Source organism: Thunnus thynnus, chromosome 6 (assembly GCF_963924715.1).
Source record: "Thunnus thynnus chromosome 6, fThuThy2.1, whole genome shotgun sequence".
Lineage (NCBI taxonomy): Eukaryota > Metazoa > Chordata > Actinopteri > Scombriformes > Scombridae > Thunnus > Thunnus thynnus.
Window position 1 is genome coordinate 5,477,019 of NC_089522.1, and position 19,772 is coordinate 5,496,790.

The 19,772-nt window shown below is 38.0% G+C and overlaps 1 protein-coding gene across 1 annotated transcript in view; it reads left to right on the forward strand.

Moving 5' to 3' along the window:
* The window catches only part of LOC137184063 (kelch domain-containing protein 8B-like), a 225,932-nt gene extending 207,759 nt beyond the window's left edge, over positions 1-18,173 (forward strand). The window contains exon 6 of the mRNA XM_067591386.1: positions 5,905-18,173. Within this exon, the coding sequence (XP_067447487.1) occupies positions 5,905-6,101 (197 nt within the window). The 3' untranslated portion in view covers positions 6,102-18,173. The remainder of the gene's footprint in view (positions 1-5,904) is intronic.
* Positions 18,174-19,772: the final 1,599 nt, after the last annotated feature.

A 19,772-nucleotide genomic window follows, 5' to 3' on the forward strand; every position in this document is an offset into this window, starting at 1 on the left:
TGCTCTGATACAGCTGAAAGCAATCAGGAAACAGTACAATAAGGCAGACATCTGAAAGTGCAAACAAGATCACAGGAGAGAAACTAAACTTCAAACCACAAAAAATTTTTTGAAGCTCCAAAAGTAATGAGAGCTGAACACAGAGAGACTTTTAAAAACATAGCTTTCTCTCTGGTCTCAAGCACAGACACATCAGTTGAGACTCGCAACACACCGCTTGTTTGAGGAGGAGAATGGGGGTTAGCGAGCAGGACTGCAGCAGCTTAGCTCGCCACCGTTATCCCCTGCTGTGAAGCTTTAGTGGAAATGCTTTTCATCACAGGTTAGCTTGGCACAGAGCAGCTAAAGCGGACCAACTCGGGCTAACGGAAAAACCCTACATTAGATGAAATGCCATGAAATTTACAAGAGATAAACTTATGACATTCCCATCAGCCTCAGCTGTACTTTGTGTTTAGTGCTAATTAGTTAATGTTTGCATGCTAACACGCTAAATCTGCTAAAGTTAAAATTATTCAGTTGGTGGACTGAGGGCTGGGGACACACATTGTGAAGACAATTAAAGTTATGATCAGACAGATCAGACCATGTTTGACCAAGACAGTTACAGATTATTGTGAGAACCATTGACATCATGTAGCATGAGATTTTTTTTTAAATGTCCAAATATGGTGAGGAAATAGGTAAAACAATGTGGTGCACACTGAATGAGAATTATTGTATTACCAATTCATCAGATCTTGGTGGAAAGCCACAATTCACATGTACTCACTCTAATTTGGTTAACTCATCTCCAGCTTTCTTTGAAAATTTATAGTTCTTGCCCTTGTATCTCCATCCAAATATGACATCCAGATTCAGTCTTGTGTCAGTGGAAATGGCTGTGTGTGATGTCTAGTCTTCTAGGTCTCAATATTATTAAGGCCTGTTCCTAGTTTTACCTTTTCACCGATGGCAGATCTCACGTATATCTTTGACTCTGAGGCTTCACTGTAACACATGACAGTAGATGAGTAGCATTATCTCAAAAGGGAAAAAAATGAGGATACCAAGCTTCAAAGCCACATGGTAAATAATCTTGATGGAGCATGAAAGTAGTAATATCCCACAAGATGAAAATTTTGTCAATAATCGCAATCCAAAAATCAACAGCAATGGTCAGTTTTGATGTCAGTGCCTTGGAATTAAACAATAAGAGCTAATGTCAGGCTCAAAAAACTTCCAGGAAGAAAGCCTTTCAAAGACAAAGAAGAGACACCTGTTTCTTCGCAGCTGGTAGTCTCAATAGACCAGCAGAGATTGCAGCCACAAAACATGTCTTAAATCTATACTAACTGCATACATCTATCCATCCATTATCTATACCTGCTTATCTGGCACTGGGCGATAATTGCACACAATAGGCTTACATACCAATCTATACAATATACTGTTTTTGCAGTTAGCATACAAGAAAATGAAATATGCAATAATTGTATACTAACCGGAAATTATACAATATTTGCACCCTCAGACATCAATCAAACTGCAACTTTAGAATTATACTGCCAATTAAACATAAAGGCATACTCCAGTGATTTAATATTGTACTTCCACAAAATTCGGGGACAATCAAGTGACATACTGAAAAACCTATTTATCATACTGCATAAGGCAGAGGCTGAGTTATCTGAGTTAATTATGATTTTTAATTCCTAGTATGAGTTAAGATCCAAAAATGCTATTCCAGTAGGCTATATAATGCAGACTATTCAGTACAAATTTGTAGTCTCTAAGCCTAGGCCAAGATAACCCTGATGATTTTGACTTGACATTTTCTCTGAATTTAGCAACACCAGAGCCATGAAGACAGCATGCTGTACAATTGTTTTGCATACTAAGCAGTACTCCTTCTAATGAGTAAACTGAGCCTTATATATAAAATCAGTGGAGTGCCCCTTTAACAAAGAGACAGCAATATATTTTTCCAAAAATGTATTTTTCTCCTGAGGTGTTCCTGAGCTTTTTCACGACCATCCACAGTTAAAGTTTTAATTTTTTCCAGCTGTGAGCAGCTCCTTCATTTCTTTTGTGCATTGCATTGTTGGAGAATAATATCCATCAACAGAACACTTTTCCAGTTTGAACACACTACATGCCAGAAACCCTCTAAGGAGTAGCATGTACTGTAGTCTGGATTTGGAGCATAGCTTTTGTGTTTTGAGTGAAATGCATAATGGTCATTTCTTTCTTTGATGAAAACTTTTGCTGTTAGTATCACTGTAGTTATTGCTCTCCCAGTAAGATTCTAAAAGGCATCCTGGCAATTGTAGGAAATCAGTAACAGAAGTAGAGGAAGGTACAGGTTCAGGAATAGTGGCTAAAATGAATTACAACAGTTTATCAACAGAAATAACATCTTGAAAAGACTGATCATCATATAATGATGAGATGCAACAGTTTTAATTTGATGTGTAACCTAAATGTTTGCATGAAGCACCAGGCTCACATGGATAAAGGTTAAATCGGTGCACTGTATGTGCTGTATGGGTGTGGCTGTGTGCATGAGGATGAACAATGAGGAGGTGAGAAGAGGAAAAAGGAAAGCTATCTCTAGAGGAGGGAAAGAACAAGAGAAGAGAAGAGAAGACAAAGCAACAGAGGTTGAGAGTTGGAGGGGTGACAGAAGAAGAAGAACAGAAGAAAGGAAGACAATTTAAGAGGAAAAGCATCAAGGAGGAAAAAGTGAAGCCAAAATGAGATCAGGGGAATTGAGAGAAGGAAGGTTAGTAAAGAAGAGAGGAGAATCGTAGTGAACAGAGCAGCAGAAAGAGGGTAGAGTTAAAGAGCTATAAAGTAGAAGAAAATAGTCTCTAAGAAAGAATTAGAGACTTAGATAAGAAAATAGAAATTATGAGAGGAATAAGATGAGGATTTTTTTAAAGGACAAGTAACTTAATAAAGAATGACAAAAGGAAAAACGAGATATTAGCAAAGAAGGATGGAGGAAAAGGAGAGCACAGGAGCTTAATGGACGTGACGTCTGTGGGCTGAGAACCAAAGCAACGACAGGAAGCCTTTGAGCACCAAGAGCAGCTAGGAATACGTTTCTGTGCTCTGTGTGTGTGTTTGTGTGTGTGTGTGTGTGTGTGTGTGTGTGTGCGCAGTCATGGGTGTGGATATGTGTGTCTTCATAAAAAATGATAAAGGAGCTGAGGCCTGAGCAGGCCCAGATTGCTTTGAAAAGGACGACTCGGCACTGTCACTTTGTTCTTCCAACAAAATGATGATAATAGTCTTCATAAGACAGACAGATAGACACACACATGCGCGCGCGTGCTCACACACACACACACACAATACACTCACCAGTCCATATCATTTGAGAACTCGCTGTGATGTGGGTCTCCATGGAAACGGCAACAACTTAGTGCTGGCTGATGCATAATGACAGTGAGCATTGCACCTGAGGTGAAAGGGAGGGAGATTGGGGGGAGGGAAAGAGAAACACAGAGCAAAGAAAGGAAAAGAAGATCACAGCAGAGCTCAGAAAGGAGAAGAATCCTTGGTGAGACTTATCATGTCGTAGATGAAATTAAAGCTAGGCTGTCTGGTTTTATAATTTTGACTGATTGTTATTTTGTTGAAAACCTCCTGGTGTCAGTCTTTTTTGGAGCAAACACTCAATCCAGTAATATACATTTATTTAACACTGTTCAACATTTGCATATAAATGAATCTGTTTTGTTTTACTTTGCATTTCTAAATCGTGAGAAAACAGCAATTTAACCAAACATCCAGGAGATTTTCACAATAAGATATAGATTGTTTTGGATTTTTTTGCTTTTACCTATAAAACCTGGCTAGTTAGTATGAGCAGTGAAAGTCAGAAAAAGAATTCCAAATAAAGAAACCTGTTTTATTGATGGTTGATGATATGGAAGACACATGAGCACTTAGCACCAAACATAGATTCTGTATGATTAGTTGTGTAAAGTTGAGATAATATTGAAACATTTTAACTGTGAAATCTTTTTTTTACTTGGCCAAATAACCTTTTATAAGTTTTTAGATCATTTATTCATTTTTTCATGCATTAATCTATTTGCTTTGTGTGTCAAATATATATAGACTATATTTTTCACATCTAAACCTGCATTAATTCATTTTGTTTGGGCCTCTTGGGGGCAACGCAACAAGCCGCAAAACACATTTTTCTATTTACACATCCAGCAGACACTGAGCAACATTAGCATTCACTTGGAGTCATGTTTCTGGCCACCTGGTGAATGTGAGTCCAATATTCACTCTCTTTTAGCTCTGTCTTGGGTCTCCACCAACTCCTGAGGGAAATATCTGGCTCTTTAGCTGCTAAATGCTAAACGCTAGAAGTTAGCGTACAGTGGGTTTCTCATATTATGTTTTGCTGAAAACAGCTCCCTCTTACATCTTGCTGAACAGAGCAGAGAGACTGAGACAAAACAATAAAGGTGCGGGATGTAAAACCAAAACAATGAGCTGAAAGAAAGTAAAACTGAGGGGAGCTGCAGGGTCGTGTGATAATTCTCTGTTGGTTAATCACTACAAGCACCGTCTTTCACATTATAGCTAGGCTAACAAGTCTCCACTTTCTGAGTGCCTTACAAAAATAACATCAATGTGTCCTCCAAAATGTTGTGAAGGATCAGACAGACCCACTTCTGGACCCCCCACAGTTTGCCAGTTTCACAGTGCAGATATTTGTGAATTTTGTGTTGTTGCCAGCAGTTTATTTTAATTCCGTCTACTAATTTTATATGCTGTGCCACAACTGTTTACATAATCTTAGTAAAACAAGTCCCTTATTTATTTTACCACATACTGTGCTATAACACAGCTTCTTTACAGTAAAAGACTGGTATTGATATTCTTAAACTATTTTAGCTTATTTATGATAGCAGGGTGAGATTCTTCATCACATTTCTGTGGGAGGTGTTATCTTGGATTTAGAGCGTGTCAACTTGTGTGTATGTTTGCTTTGTGTTCACATTTAATGAGTTCATTGCACCCTCAAAGCTCCAGTGATGCATGTGCATGTCACATCTGCCCTGGAGGTGATATGTCACTTTAAGCAAAATGTTAGAAGAAAAATCACTAATGAGAGGTGTGATGAGCACACATTCATGCTGTAATCTGAAAGAGTCAGATTTTAATGATGTGTATATAGTATGTGTGTCTTCTATAAAGGCAAATAATTTTAATCTTATGAGCAACTCAATACCTTATTTTCAAATGTAATGATTATTGAATGCTGAAGTTTAAATACCATTTAATTTACAGTTTTGAAATATTTTACCTTGAAAACCATCCATCTCAATGTATGTAGTTTGTAGTTTGAAAGTTTCAATTGTCAATTGAAAATTTGTTAAAATTCAAACAAATTCAAACACCCAGTCTTCAAACACTATATTCAAATTGTGCAAATTCAAAAAGCTAACTTTGGATCCAAAAGTTTAAGTCAACGTCAAAAATACAATTGCTCAAATTGGCTTTGTGAGATTCCGACACAAAAATTTACGATATGAAGTTCAGGCCTCCAGAACATCTGTTACATCAAGGATGAGCAATCGAGCCTGATGGTTTAGTAAAGCAAAGTATTTCATTGATGTACATTTAATTTAATTTTAAATTGGTATTTAAATTTCAACATTCATTATTCAGCAGTGATTAAATTTCACAATCATTAGTATTTAGTTGCTCATAAGATTGAAATCTTTATGGACATTACTTGCTTCCATAGTCCATAAAAAGAAGGGAACATAACTCTATCAAGCTTTTAATTTGTCTGTTTTCAATTGTTTTCCAGACTGAATTTAAGTCCTGTCTAATGCTGCTTTAGAAACATTACTGCTGTTTGATTCTGACATCTTACCATCCATTTTGCAGGTAACGAGCCATCGCCGCTTGGTACAGTGGAGAGCTACAACCCAGTGAAACGGCGCTGGGAGTATGTGGCACCTATGCCCACTGCACGCTGCTCCTCTGCACTCATGCAGACAACCAGCATGCTCTTTGTCATTGGCGGAGTTGCCCAGGGACCCAGTAATGCTCTGGAAGCCCTCTGCTTGCAGGAAACAGTGTGACACATGCACACAGCCAAACACACACACAGGAATCAATGCAAACTGGCATTAATATTTTATTCATGTATGTGCGTGAACACAGACAAAAACACATGAATTGGTTCCACAGATGAAATCATCCACACTCAGATACTTTTCTACCTTTGTGTCCAACTGATGGATTCCTCTTCTATACTGAGATGTAGACAACTCTTTTCCACATTCATCAAGCATTTTTTAAAATGGGAGCTGTAGAGACAGTTTTCAGACGGAGCTGGACAAATGCAAAATTAAGGACGTCAAGCAGACTGCTGTGGAAAGGACAGAAAACTGACAGCTTTTCTATCAGAGGAAGACAAAAAACAGACACACATAGTGTCTAAAGAAACAACACGCCTTTGAACTGTTAAGCATTTTTCTGAATAAAAGCAGGGTACTTTTCTGGATATTAAAGGAACATAGGGCCATATTTGTGTCTCTACAACACTTTGTTCAGTTTCAGACAATGACGTTCTGGGAATGTGAATGTCCCTTTTGGTTCTTCTGTTTTAGTTGTGTATGTGTGAAAGTTAGCACTGCTAGCAACTGCTACCATGGTGTCAACATCAGTGGCCCTTAACATGCGTTTACATCGCAAGCAACTGCTAGTCAGAAGTCCATCCATTTTTCTACAACCAGTGAAACGTCGGCTGATGTTGACGACAGCCAGTGCGTGTCCTTTGTTTCTAGTTGCAGAAAACTTCACTGCAGTCAAACTTGTCGGCACCTCACTTTGCTACACATCTATCTAGTTCTGCTACAACATTAGCACCGAAGCAATCAATCACCAAGATCAAATGGTTCTTCATACTGTAGCCATGGATACAGTTGCTCGTGGAGTGAATGCAGAGTTACTCATCCCTGCTGCACTGAAGCATCTGAACAGATAAATAATAATTTCAACATCAGCTTCCTGACATGTTGTATTTCCCTTGAGTTTTATGATTGATAGCAGTACACTGTATTCTTTACCTCAACTTGATGTCAGGCAGATGATGGATAAAATGGAAAGAGCATCTTAAGTCAATGATACCTGGGCAACATTTTGAAGCAATTTTGTTACTCTTTAGGTTTTAGGAATTTATACAATCGGACAAAAACATACATTATGTACAGATTAGTTTTCATTTTTATTATTAGTTATGATTATGATTAACCCTAACCCTAGTGTAGTGTAGGCTACCATGATCACAGTTGCTGCCTATTAGCATAACCATATATGATAGACTTGTCTGTTTAAAAGAATATTCCACCTCCACTGTCTTTTGATTATGAATTAATAATCTGCTCTAGACATGAAAAGTGTTTTTGAAAAGTTTGTAGTTTTCTTCTTTATGGAGGCTAGCAGCTCTACTTAGCTTGGATTCATAGCCATTACAAAGTACTCCAATTGTGACCCAGTGTCTCTGCAAAAAATGTGTAAAAACATATCAAATCATCTAGAGAAACTTTCCCAATTCTTCAGCTTAATCTGCTCCGTTGTTCATCATATTCAGTATGTGCCAAGCAATCATTGCTTTGCCTGTAAATTGCTAAATATGCTACTTCTGGTTGATCTTCGAAGTGATAGTATGACACAAAGGTGGTGTATTTAGCTATAAGTTGGGCAAGTTAGTTGAAAATGTAATCAACTACATATTACATATTAATCTTTGAAAAAGTAATTCATCACTTTCAGTTTCATTACTCATTACATTACATTTGTTACTCATCCCAGCTCTGTCAAAGTTGCCTTTAAACAACTCAAAAACCTCCACAATTTGGAGGTATTAACTGATTTTCAACAGCCAGTTTAGCGCTAGCCCCTGGTGACTGCCCACAGCACTCCAGAAGTTCAGTCCTCTCAGTGAAGCCACTCCAACTCTGAACAAAATAAGGTGATTCTGAATATGAGTTAACCAGTTGCTAACATGAGCAAGCTAGGTAAGAACACACGACATGTGAATAAGACAACTTTGGAGGTAAGTGGAGCCACCAAGCTAACACCTCCCTGTCCACTCTGTCCATTGAATGCATGAGACCAAACTAATACAAACTGATACACTATCAGTGTAATCCTCTACACTACTTGAGACTGGAAAAATCACATTACTGTAACATGTTACTAAATAATGTGTCACTGCCTTACACTGTTAGTTGTGTTGTGAAAAAGCTAAAGTGAAACATACTGAACATACAAATCAATTGCAGTGGATTATGCTGTGGGAGTTTTCGTAGACATGTAGATATGTCATGACACAAGTTTCTTTGATCTATTGGAATCTATTATCACTACTGTGAATCCAAGTTGACTACAGCTGCTACAAACCTTTCATAGCCCCCCTCCAAACCTACATTGGTAAATACTTGATACTCAAAAGACAGATTTTTGGTGGCAAATTTTTTGGACTGAGTTGAGGCTTCATCATCTTAATATAGCCTGATTTGAAACCACTATAGCTTTGTGTACAGGAGTTGCGGAGGAGAGATAATGGAGGGGAGCTGCAGTGCAGAATGATCTGTGACAGATTCAGTGACCTGTGTGGGGCGCAGGAAACAGGAATAACCCAGTGAAATATGTTACTGTGCAGCCTCCATTGGTCTTTCTTATCCAGCAGCTATTCTGTTGAGGTCTGTTCCTACTATATTGGTAGCATTTTTGAATCTGCACCTCAAGAGACCAGTCATCAGCTTCTCCACTCTGAATGAATGTATTGTAACACATTTGTAACAGTTGATGGTATAACAAAGAATCATGGGCTTCAGTCTAAACTAAAACTGTTTATTGAGATAATCTGTTATAAAACTTCACAAATATTGAATCTATATATTATGAAAAGCCAGGTTTCCATGATAACTGAGGGAGTGTACTAAGTTGCACTTTTACTGAAATCTGCATTAATGGGTGATTGGACAGCTTAATTGCCCTATTCCTCTTCCTTGCTGTCTGGAGAATACAAGTAATGATATTTGCTCTTGTAAAATTTCAAGTTTATTTTAATTTATTTGGTGGCTAGATGATTAAAGATGGGGTGTGAAACAAAATGACAAATGGATGTGAAACTCACAGGAGGGAAGAAACTGGAAAGTTAAAACCAGAATAGTCTATTTTACAACTATAACAAATTTTAAAAGTAGAGACTGTAATTGCATAGTGCATCATTTAGCGATGGCTGTCATTTGATGCAGTCAAACTATTTTGAATACCCGAATAAATGTTGCAGGTGCATGAAGAGCAACATCCTATGTGCTGCGTGAACAGAACTGAACCATTGTGTGCCCCAAAACGGAAACCTCTATTTAAATAGACTTTATAATATTTATTCATACATAGAGAGAAAGAGAGAGACAAGTTCTGTCGATTAGTTAGAGACACAGATAAGCACAAGTTAAGAGAGCTATCTCCGGCCCTCAAGACAAGCATTGTTTCACACACTCACACAAACACACAAGCACATGTCGTTTTCACTGTCACTTGCTCCATTTCATACATTTTTCTGGTCTGCACCCTGGCAGACCTTGTTAACAGAGTCAGACATCTATTGCTGTGAGAGAGCATAAGATGCTGTTGGAGCACATATGACAGTTGGTTATTTCTGGTGCTGCATTGTGTGCACCTAATTGAGTGTGTTGGGTACAAGCCACACACTCATCACATATGTACACATGCACACACGCACAAACACCCACACACAATCCTTTAAAGTCCTTGTACACAGAGCCAAACACAGACCTACATGCCTGAAAAAATGCTTGCAGGCATGCAGTTTCACTCACTCACACTCACTCAGTTCTATCTGGCAAGAACCACATAAGCTTGGCGAGAATACAGACATCATTTTGTTAGTAAACAGCTCTGCTGGTTGGGGACTGTGGTCCTCTACTCCATCCAAGTAGTGCATGGGTGTGTGTGTGTGTTTGTGTGTGTGTGTGTTTGTGTGTGTGCACTACCACATGTATATTTTTTTCAGAGAAGTGGATATGGTTTGGCAATTGGCCACACATTTATCCAAAAAGTTAAAAAATGTTATGGTTTATTTTTATACAAAAATAAATAATTGGCCTTCTGTGCCATTTGTAGTGTTTTTACAGATATACAGGTGCATCTTTCATGGTGTCACAGGGGATGTTTTGTGTTGCAGTACCACATTTGGCCACTGCAGAAAATTGGCAGCAACCTTACCACACTGAATTGTAAAGTTGCATTAACTGATTTTTTTGGCCACTTTGGGGCAGCAGAAACAAACTGTAAACACAGCATTGGCATATTATTACTTCTTTAGTGTTATGGCAAACTTGTTAGCAAACCAAATTTGCCAAATTACACATGAGCATTAATTCAGTATCGACTTTCTGGCCACCTAATGAATATAATCCCAATATTCACTTTCAGTTTAGCTATTTAGCTCCACCAACTCCTGAGAAAATTAGGCTAAAAATACACACTGATGAGAGTGAAAAGACTGAACCAAAAAAGTAAAATGTAAGATACACTCCATAGAGCTGGGGGAAGTGTAGAATTGGGTGATAATTGTTAGATATTATATATTATGTTTTAAAATGATTATTGGTCACGTGGGGGCAGAAGAACAGCTGAAAATACATCTGACATTGCCTTATAAAGTTATGGAAAATGTGCTAGCCTATTAAGACATCAACACACATGGAACAATATTGGCATTCATTTCTGAGTCACGTTTCTGACCACTAGATAAATATAAGTCCAATAATCATGTTCATTTTAATGCTAACTAGCCACCAGTAGCTTGGTTTATATGCTAGCTATTGATGGTCAGTAAATACCTCCAAACAACAGCTTTTTAAACTACAATGTCCCATTTTGTATTTCTACATGTTTTAAATACAGAAAATTTGATGTCACAATAAAGCTTTGGGGTTGTTTAAAGGCACCTTTTACGGAGCTGGGCTGAATAACTATATGCTTTTGCTGTTGAACAATTAGTTAAGTATTGCTTTTCAATGAGTAACATGATGAATAATTGATGAAATTAGTAACTTTCCCAACACTGCTGGGCAGGAAGTGTGCAGTGGGTTTATCAGAGGCGTTCTACTACAAACAGCTGCTCCCTGCCACAGATGTAAATGTTTAAGAAAGTTAAGTTTGTGGGCTGTAAAACCAAAAAAAGGGGCTGGCTAAAAAGCTCTGTAGAGCTGAGGGGATTTGCAAAGTTGTGTGCCATTGTGACTGCATCTGGGTGGTTGTGAGCACGATTGTTATTATGCTTGTGTGTTTGTGAGTTTTCTGGAAGATACAATGTCTCCTTTGCAGGCTCACTGTTTCTCCAGCTCCTTGATACTGTTTACATGCCACACTACAGTAGCCAAGGAATTCTGGGACTTTGCCAAAGTTAGCTCTCTCTTTTGGTTGTCTGGTTTCTTTAGTTTCAATTTAAAAGAAAAAAATTCTCAGACTTCCTCTCTGACCCTGTCAGTGTCAGATTGTTTTTAGCCTCATAAATCTAGAATTTTTCTTTCAATAGAAAAGATGCCTCATAAATCAGTTTTTCTGGCTCCTAATGTGACGTACATGTCAGGCTGTTTTCTCATTGGAGTAAAATCCCTACTGTTTCCGACAGCAGGTTGAGAAATACAGAACAACAGTAAGGACAGGATGTTTCAGTACAGGTAGAAGCTAATTATAGGCTGTACTTTTTTAGAAAGCCATGAGGAGATGATGCACAAGCATATGTAAATGTGTATGTAAATGTATTCTTACAGGACTAGTTGAAAGCCAAAATGTATTGTGGACCCACTTCCCATGATGAGAGCATCAATTTGTTTTAATTAGCATGAGTTTTTAGGTGAAATTTTTCAAACTGAGTCTGCTGAAAAATCTTCAGAACCTGAGGCACAGGGCAATTTTATAAACAATAAGTGCCCTAAAATTTTAACAGTATGGAGCAATGACTGGAAATAAATGCAAACTCATTTCAAGCATGTTTTTATTATCTAGAGCAAACAGACCTGGATTGCATTGCCCCAAAAAGTTGCCTTGTGTATCATTACCTCTCAAACATTTATAGAGACAATATGTACCCTTTTGTCCAAGACACATTCCGGGCCCTGTTTTGGTGTAGGTGCACTGTGCATGGCACATTCTGTGCCTTGAATCACAAAAATAAGGCCCACAGTCTCAGGTTCTGACAAAACATGAGGGGTGCATTCAGCACAGTGCAAAGATGGGGGTGGAAGATGATGAATTTACACTGTTTTATGAATCCAATGCAGAACTGTGTCTTATTTTTGACTATGAAAAGTCTCTACATTTTTTTTAAATCTTTTTTTGTGCGGGCAAACTTGAACACAGTTTCCTGGGCAACAGGGAACGGTGTCAACACCTGCAGGTAGCATAAATGTGTTCCTCTTACATTGGCATACCCATGTGTTCTTGTTGTTATTTTTGTTTCCTGTTTGGACGTGTAGTTGAAAAAAAATATAAAAATCCCCTTGATTATTATGGATTAGGTATTCAGGATTATTAATTATTAATATTTTGTTTATTGTTCATGTTTGTTCATTATTTTGACCTCCAGTTGTTTGTGTTGTGGACTGAGGTTGTGAGGTGACAAATGTGTCATGGTGTTGTCCAGATCTGAGCTGGGTTTCCCAAAGTGTTTGTTACTAGTTATGTGTTCCAGTATTCCTCTTGCAAAAGCTTTGCTTGGCTGATGTTGCAGCAATTTTTAAAAAAAATATAAAATATATAAATCTGTTTATTCTCACCATGTTGGTCAGATGAGATGCACAGTTTGTATAATCTTGAGATTGAGGATATATATGACCCCGCAGTTTAAATGCCTAGAAAAAGGTTGTATTTGGTATGACAAGAAACACAAAAGAGATATATGGTGGGCTTTTTTGTTCATATTTGAATCTGTTAAGTGTTTTTCAACCCCTGCAAGCTGCAAAATTCAAAAAGTACTGATTTTCAGCACCAAATGATTATTTTTTAATCCTGTGAATCAACCAAAATCACCATCTCACCACACATACACCTTGAGAACCACCAGTCTTCAAAGCTGCTGCTGAGTGTTAAAATGAAACTAGTTTGTACAGACATTTTGGGAAACAAAAACCCAGAATCCTGCTCCTGTTCTGATCTCTCTTGCTGTACTGTGCTGTTTCCCTACATGGTAGAAACCTGGTGAACTGCTTTGTGGTCTCAGTGGATCGGTATTGCCATGTGCTCTGTGTGTGCAAATGTGACTAGGGAAATTTACTGAACTGGATGAAATGTATACTGAAGGTGATAAGACAGAAAAATGAACACAAGGGAGGACTCACTTAGATACCATGCATGGGGAAGTGTAAGGCAGTGTGTGAGAAGCACTAATTAAAAAATTAGATATATCCTTTTAATTTTTTTATGTTACAATACTTTACACTCATGTATTTTTATCCTTAAAATGATGGTGTGAACATTAAGTTGTAGAAAGACATACATAACCCCTTTCAGTCAAATACTCAGAAACTTCTGCTAATTTAAACTATGCACTTACAAAAAATCAAGCCCATACAGCACTGAGGTAACCCTCAATAGACACCAACAACAACTACAGTGAGATATGACCCCAGCTTAATGGTACTGAGAACATATACTGTATACTGAAATAATATATTAACTATAGATAACAGAAAAAAATGTAATATAAAAAATACACAATTATTTTAAGTTTCACATTGTTGTTTGTTTATTACAATTAAACCTCATTCACAGAGACAACTAAAATCTGTTTCAGTCAACCCTATATCAGATCAGATCAATACTTTCTAAACATTTAAACAATAACATCATAAAAATGTAAATGTGGTCAGATCAAACCACAAGTTCAAACTTGAAACCATGTGATGTTCACTTGCTAAATGGCAGTCACATGCATTTCTTGTATTTTAATACGATAAAATAGAATTATAGAATTAAACAAAATTACAATATTCACAATAACTAAAACTGAAACATAACAGAGCCAAGAGAGACCATCTCTAATTTAGTTTGTTTTGTGTAACTATGGAAATGTAAATTTCCCAACAAACAAGATATGAAGATCTTTTAAAAGAATAGTTGACATATTTGGGAACATGCTTATTATATCACTATACCACTCTCATGTCTGTCTGTCTAACTATGGAGCGAGAGCCTATAGGTGATTAGCATAGCTCAGCATAAAGACTGGAAACATGGGGAAAGAGCTAGCCTGGCTCTCTCCAAAGTTCAAAAATTCAATTCAATTCAATTCAATTATATTTATAAAATCATAAAAGAAAGTTATCTCAGGTCACTTTTCACATAGAGCAGCTCTACACTGTACTCTTTATTTTACAACAATCCCCCATGACCAAACACTTGGCGACAGCGGCAAGGAAAAACTACCCTTTAATGGGAAGAAACTTCAAGCAGAACTCGGCTCTAGGTGGGCGGCCATCTCCCCTGACCGGTTGGGTTTAGAGACAAAGACGGAGGGAAGGGGAGAGGGGAGAGAGAGACATGAGAAGCATAATGACAACAATAACAATGATAATTAAAGCTGCAAGCAGCATTGGTTGGGACCTCGCACTCTGGCCCACCGGGATCAGATCATTTTGCTTTTTAAAAATTGGGGATATTTATTACAAGTGTGGTGTGTTTTTATTTTGAAAGATTGATTGACAGGATGGGAATTTTCTGCAGGGTGAGACATGTCTGTCTTGCTCACACCTGTGTCATCAAAATCATGCAAGTTTTGAGCCCACTCACTTGAATTTCAATTAGTAAATTGAAAACTCTTGATGAGTTTGTGTGTGAAACAAATTATTTTCCTAATTTTTATCAAGTCTATTTTTAGAAAAGGAAAGACTTTTAACCCACATGACCTGGTCAAAGTTTGATTTGAATGGAGAGTGTGAGTGAACCTACACCTTTTTGAACATTTACTGCTTCCACATAGTTTTAGATGCAGACTTCATTTGAACTTTAAATGAGTCACGAGACTTTGACCTACAAATCTTGAATTTACATGTTTTTTCTATGTTTTATTGTTTTTGAGATATTAGAGTGTGAGTTTTAGAAGTATTTCTTTGCTCCTCCTGTGATTTTATAATGAGTGTGTATTGCGGAATGTTTCATAGCACTGAGGGAGTGACATCACCAGGAACAGCTGGAGAGGAGGATTTTAGAGAGCACTTCTTGTGAAATCTCCTCATAAATCCCATTACTTTGGCCAAATCTTACATTAAAAATAATTTTTTAGTAGGAAATTTCGTGGCGAATCCATTGATACAGGTTTGAAAGTGGTCAGACTTATAGTTTAGACGTCATAAGCCTCTGTTTGACACAAACTCCATGCCCATAGATTGCCTCCCCATTGTTTTACATTGTGAGGTGTGATGTGGCACTGCAACTTTCAGAGCTTATAAAATCCAAACTGTTCGAGTTATTACAAAGTTTTTGCAACTTTTTTTCAGCACAGTGTCATAAGTCATGTATCAAAGTATGACGCCAATACCATTAATGCCCTTGGAGGAGATAGCGTTTGTTTGGGGGCCAAAATTGGGGCAAAGTCTTATTTGAAAGGTTGATTGCGGAATTCCTGTTGGATTTAGGTCAGGGGTGTCAGCATATTATTTGTAGGTCTTGATGAGATGAATAATTGAGTTTTGGTTTGATCTCGCTACGACATTCTGATGGGCCGTGGTGGCCATTTTGTTACATAGGTGGCACTAGAGAGCACATTTTGGTACTTTAGGGGTTAATTTTTACATTTTATCAAATTTTTCACCAGACCTGTGCATGCCAAATTTGGTGAGTTTTTGAGCATGATTAGGGGGTCAAATTTAGGGTTTAAGTCCTGTAATAGTAAAGAAAGAAAGAAAGAAAGAAACAAACAAACAAACAAACACACGAAAAACAATAGGCTCTTCACCCTCAGGCAAGGCCTTTTGGGCTCGGTCCCTAATAATAGCAGGCATGGTCATCAAGCAGGTCCTTGGAAGCCTACCGTTTGTAACTAGGGGGTCCATGACCATGATCCAGAAAGCACAAAAACTCCGATGTAGAAGCCACATTAGTAACATGCATTTATGGTACATGAATGTGTACATATGGAAAGGGGGAGGAGGAGAGGAGCTCAGTGCATCATGGGAGGTCCCCCGGCAGTCTAGGCCTATAGCAGCATAACTAATGGCTGGTCCAAGGCAAGCCTGGGCTGGCCCTAACTATAAGCTTTATCAAAAAGGAAAGTTTTAAGCATACTCTTAAACATAGAGAGGGTGTCTGCCCCCCAGATCAAACCTGGAAGATGGTTCCATAAGAGAGGAGCCTGATAGCTGAAGGCTCTACCTCCCATTCTACTTTTGGAGACTCTAGGAACAACAAGTAAGCCTGCATTCTGGGAGTGCAGTGTCGTAATGCGGTAATAGGGTACTATGAGCTCTTTAAGATATGATGGTGCCTGACCATTAAGGGCTTTGTGGGTGAGGAGAAGGAAAAACACATCTACCAGCACCTAAAGTAAAGCTTAAAGCTCACAAATTAACATGTTGCATCTTGTTTTTTTAATCCGTACACAAACAGAAATGTGGGATGTTATAAAAGTTTTACAAGTTTTTGACAAACAACATGCAGCAGGCTAGCTGTTTCTTCCTGCTTTCAGTCTTTATGCCAAACTAAGCTAATAAACTCCTGGCTCTAGTACCATACCTAATGCACAGACATGAGAGAGGTATTGATCTTCTTCTCTCAGTTTTCAAAAGAAAGGGAATAAGTGTAGTTCCTAAAATGTTTGGCTATTCCTTTAAACCAAACACATTTTGTGCATTCACTGATTTTGACTGGGGTCATACTGTAGCTGGGCCAATAAGGTGTATCATAAATTCTTATTTTCATGTGGTTTTACACTAATTAAATCATACTTATGAATATTATATTCCATTTCTGCCAAGTCCGTGTTGTAGATGTCACTAAATTCTACACACCACCTTTAAAGGTTAAGCATCACTGAGCAGCAAACAGAAGAGGCACCATGCTATGTTGTTGATCGTACTAATTTGAGGTGCTTATTCTGCATCACTGATGTACAAAGTTATTATAACATAATTTATGCTACTTGATAATCCCTCTAAGAACAAACAAGACTAGGCTACTCCCTGTTTACAGCAGGAGGAGTGTTTCTTTTCCATAACCTGTTCACACAGACAAAGAGAGTGAAAGAAGGGTATATGTTGGCATTACTTTTGTTATTATAATTCATATTATAATGATAATAGTAATCATAATAATAATAATTGTTGTAGTTGTTGTTGTCACTGTAATAGATTAATGTGACACTGCAGTGTGTTCTTAAACGGTTGGTTGCCATGAGATATACAAAAGAGAACAAGAAGTGTATAAGGATGTATGAAAGAGTCCCGAGCAGGACTGAATTATTTTAAGAATTAAAGAATGGTGTAATGTACACATGGAAGGCTGCCTCCCCTCACCAAAGCCTGCCACTCACATTGTCACACCAAAAGACACAATCAATGGTTTTCAAAATGGTTAAACAAAAAGGCTATTGATGGGTTTAAGGTTGTTGGAGCAGGAATCAATCAGCTACATACAGTACAGGACATGTCAGCATAACTTTGGTTAATAGCTTACTAATAATATAATGCATATATAGCTTAATTTTCCATTGATTACCTTGTTAATGATCAGAACAATAATGCCCTACATGCATTACCACCTCTAAGGAAATAGATAAAAAAACATACTGTACATTTTTGTACTCAAAATATCTATGGAAGATGAAAACATCTCAGCATTTATTCAGATTACATGCTTGTTGCAAACAGATTTACATCAGCTCACTTAATTTAGCATTCATGTAAACTGTTTTGGTGTCTTGATTTGGCTGTAGGTCAATCAGGGTGATGACGTATTATACATGTAACTTCAGCCAGCGTCAGTGTGGCTGGCAGGCTTTGGTTTTCAGATTGAGTCGTGGCTGTGACTCCAGTGCAGTAGTTCAGTGCCTATACTAAATGTGAGGTAGTGCCTCGACTATGAATCCTGTTCTATAATAAACTATTTTGACTTGCTGTCTGATTCCATATGTCCTGTGTACTTTTTCCCCCCTTTTCTGACTCCAGCACCTTTTCCTGCCGAAAGAATGGACTGAGAGAGAGAGTGTAAAGGGAAAAAAGCAGAGGTAATGACAGGAAAAGAGCATACCAGGCATCTAGGTGTATGGGGGGCTGTCATCAGAAAAATGTCACCCGATCCATAATAGATGAAGCTGACATCAAAACCCACTTCAAATGCAGTGCGTGGATGGATCTCCTATAGAGAGAAAAAAAAAAATAGAATGAGCATTTCTTTTCACGCATTGGTAATAACTGGATGTATAACTCCATGGTCAGTTGCTTCCCCAATTGAATCTCCTCTCTCTTTCACACTGCCCGAGGAACAGTCTGTCACACAGAATAGGCATCATATTAAATACAAGCTGTAGTCTTCAGGTCATTAACACTATGATGTTATGAGTGAGGTGATGCTTTCTCAGTGTTCCCTACATCTGTAGGTGATCAGAAAGCCTTTCAGCATGTTAAGCAGTGAGTAACTGGCTGCAAATGAACCCCAGCCTCCAGTGAATATTTACCAAGAATCGGTAGAGTATCACTTTGGTGTACTTAAGAAAGTTTGACAGCAGATGAAGGCCCATGCTTGTATTATATAGACATTTTGAAGTGACAACCAGAGGTTGGAGTGAGATTGCAAAAACAGGAAGATGCAAAGAGGTGTTAATTGGTTATCTGCTAAGCCCTGTCCCCCTTACTGTTGCTATGCCTTTCAAGCTTTCCATTCTCACCCAGCACTAATGCAGTTTACAATAATAACGGGCTGATTCACCACTCAAAATTCTTAGTAATTTTTGAAATAATGGGTCCTTGATTTCAGACTAGGTAGACAAAAGCAGACTCTGCATCAATTTTGACAACTGAAATGACTGTGAAAGTTTATCAGCTGGAGCTGGCTAGCTAGATAAGCTCACATTAGCTCCACTAGCTTGTTGAGAAAATTTCCCAGGTTGAGCTTTTAAGATTTCCAGCTGACTGTCTGCTTAAACAATGAGGCTAACACTACATGTTCCAGGCAAAAGTCAGCATCCTCACGTTGACGATCTATATAGAAGATGTTTATAGTGGAGATGAGGGTCTTTCATTCCATGCTCTGCCTTAGTTTCCCCAACATGAAAATAGTCATAATAGTAATGTAAGTGGTCAAATGTTGCCTACTGCATGAACTAAAGAGTCCACAGAGGCAATTAAATGAATGTATTTATCTTTTTTGAAAAAAGGTTGGTGACCACTGCCCTATACTTTGATAGCATCCACACAGTGGAGATGCTACAGTGGATTTGCTGGTTGGGAATGGGTTTTTTTTTTTAACATAACCTGTAACCTCACAAACTAATGTAGTTAATGACATGCTCGTTGGCCTTGGGGTAAGGACCGGGTTATGCTCATAACATGTTCCTACTACTTTGGAAGGTGTTAAATTGCTATGAATGGCCAGACTGGAAGAGATAGTATCAGTATCCACGCTGTTAGTTGGATCAACATGTTAAGAAATGAATGTAACACAGTTATTGGTGGGCCTGTGTGTTGTGTTAACTGCAACAGAATAGAAATAAATCT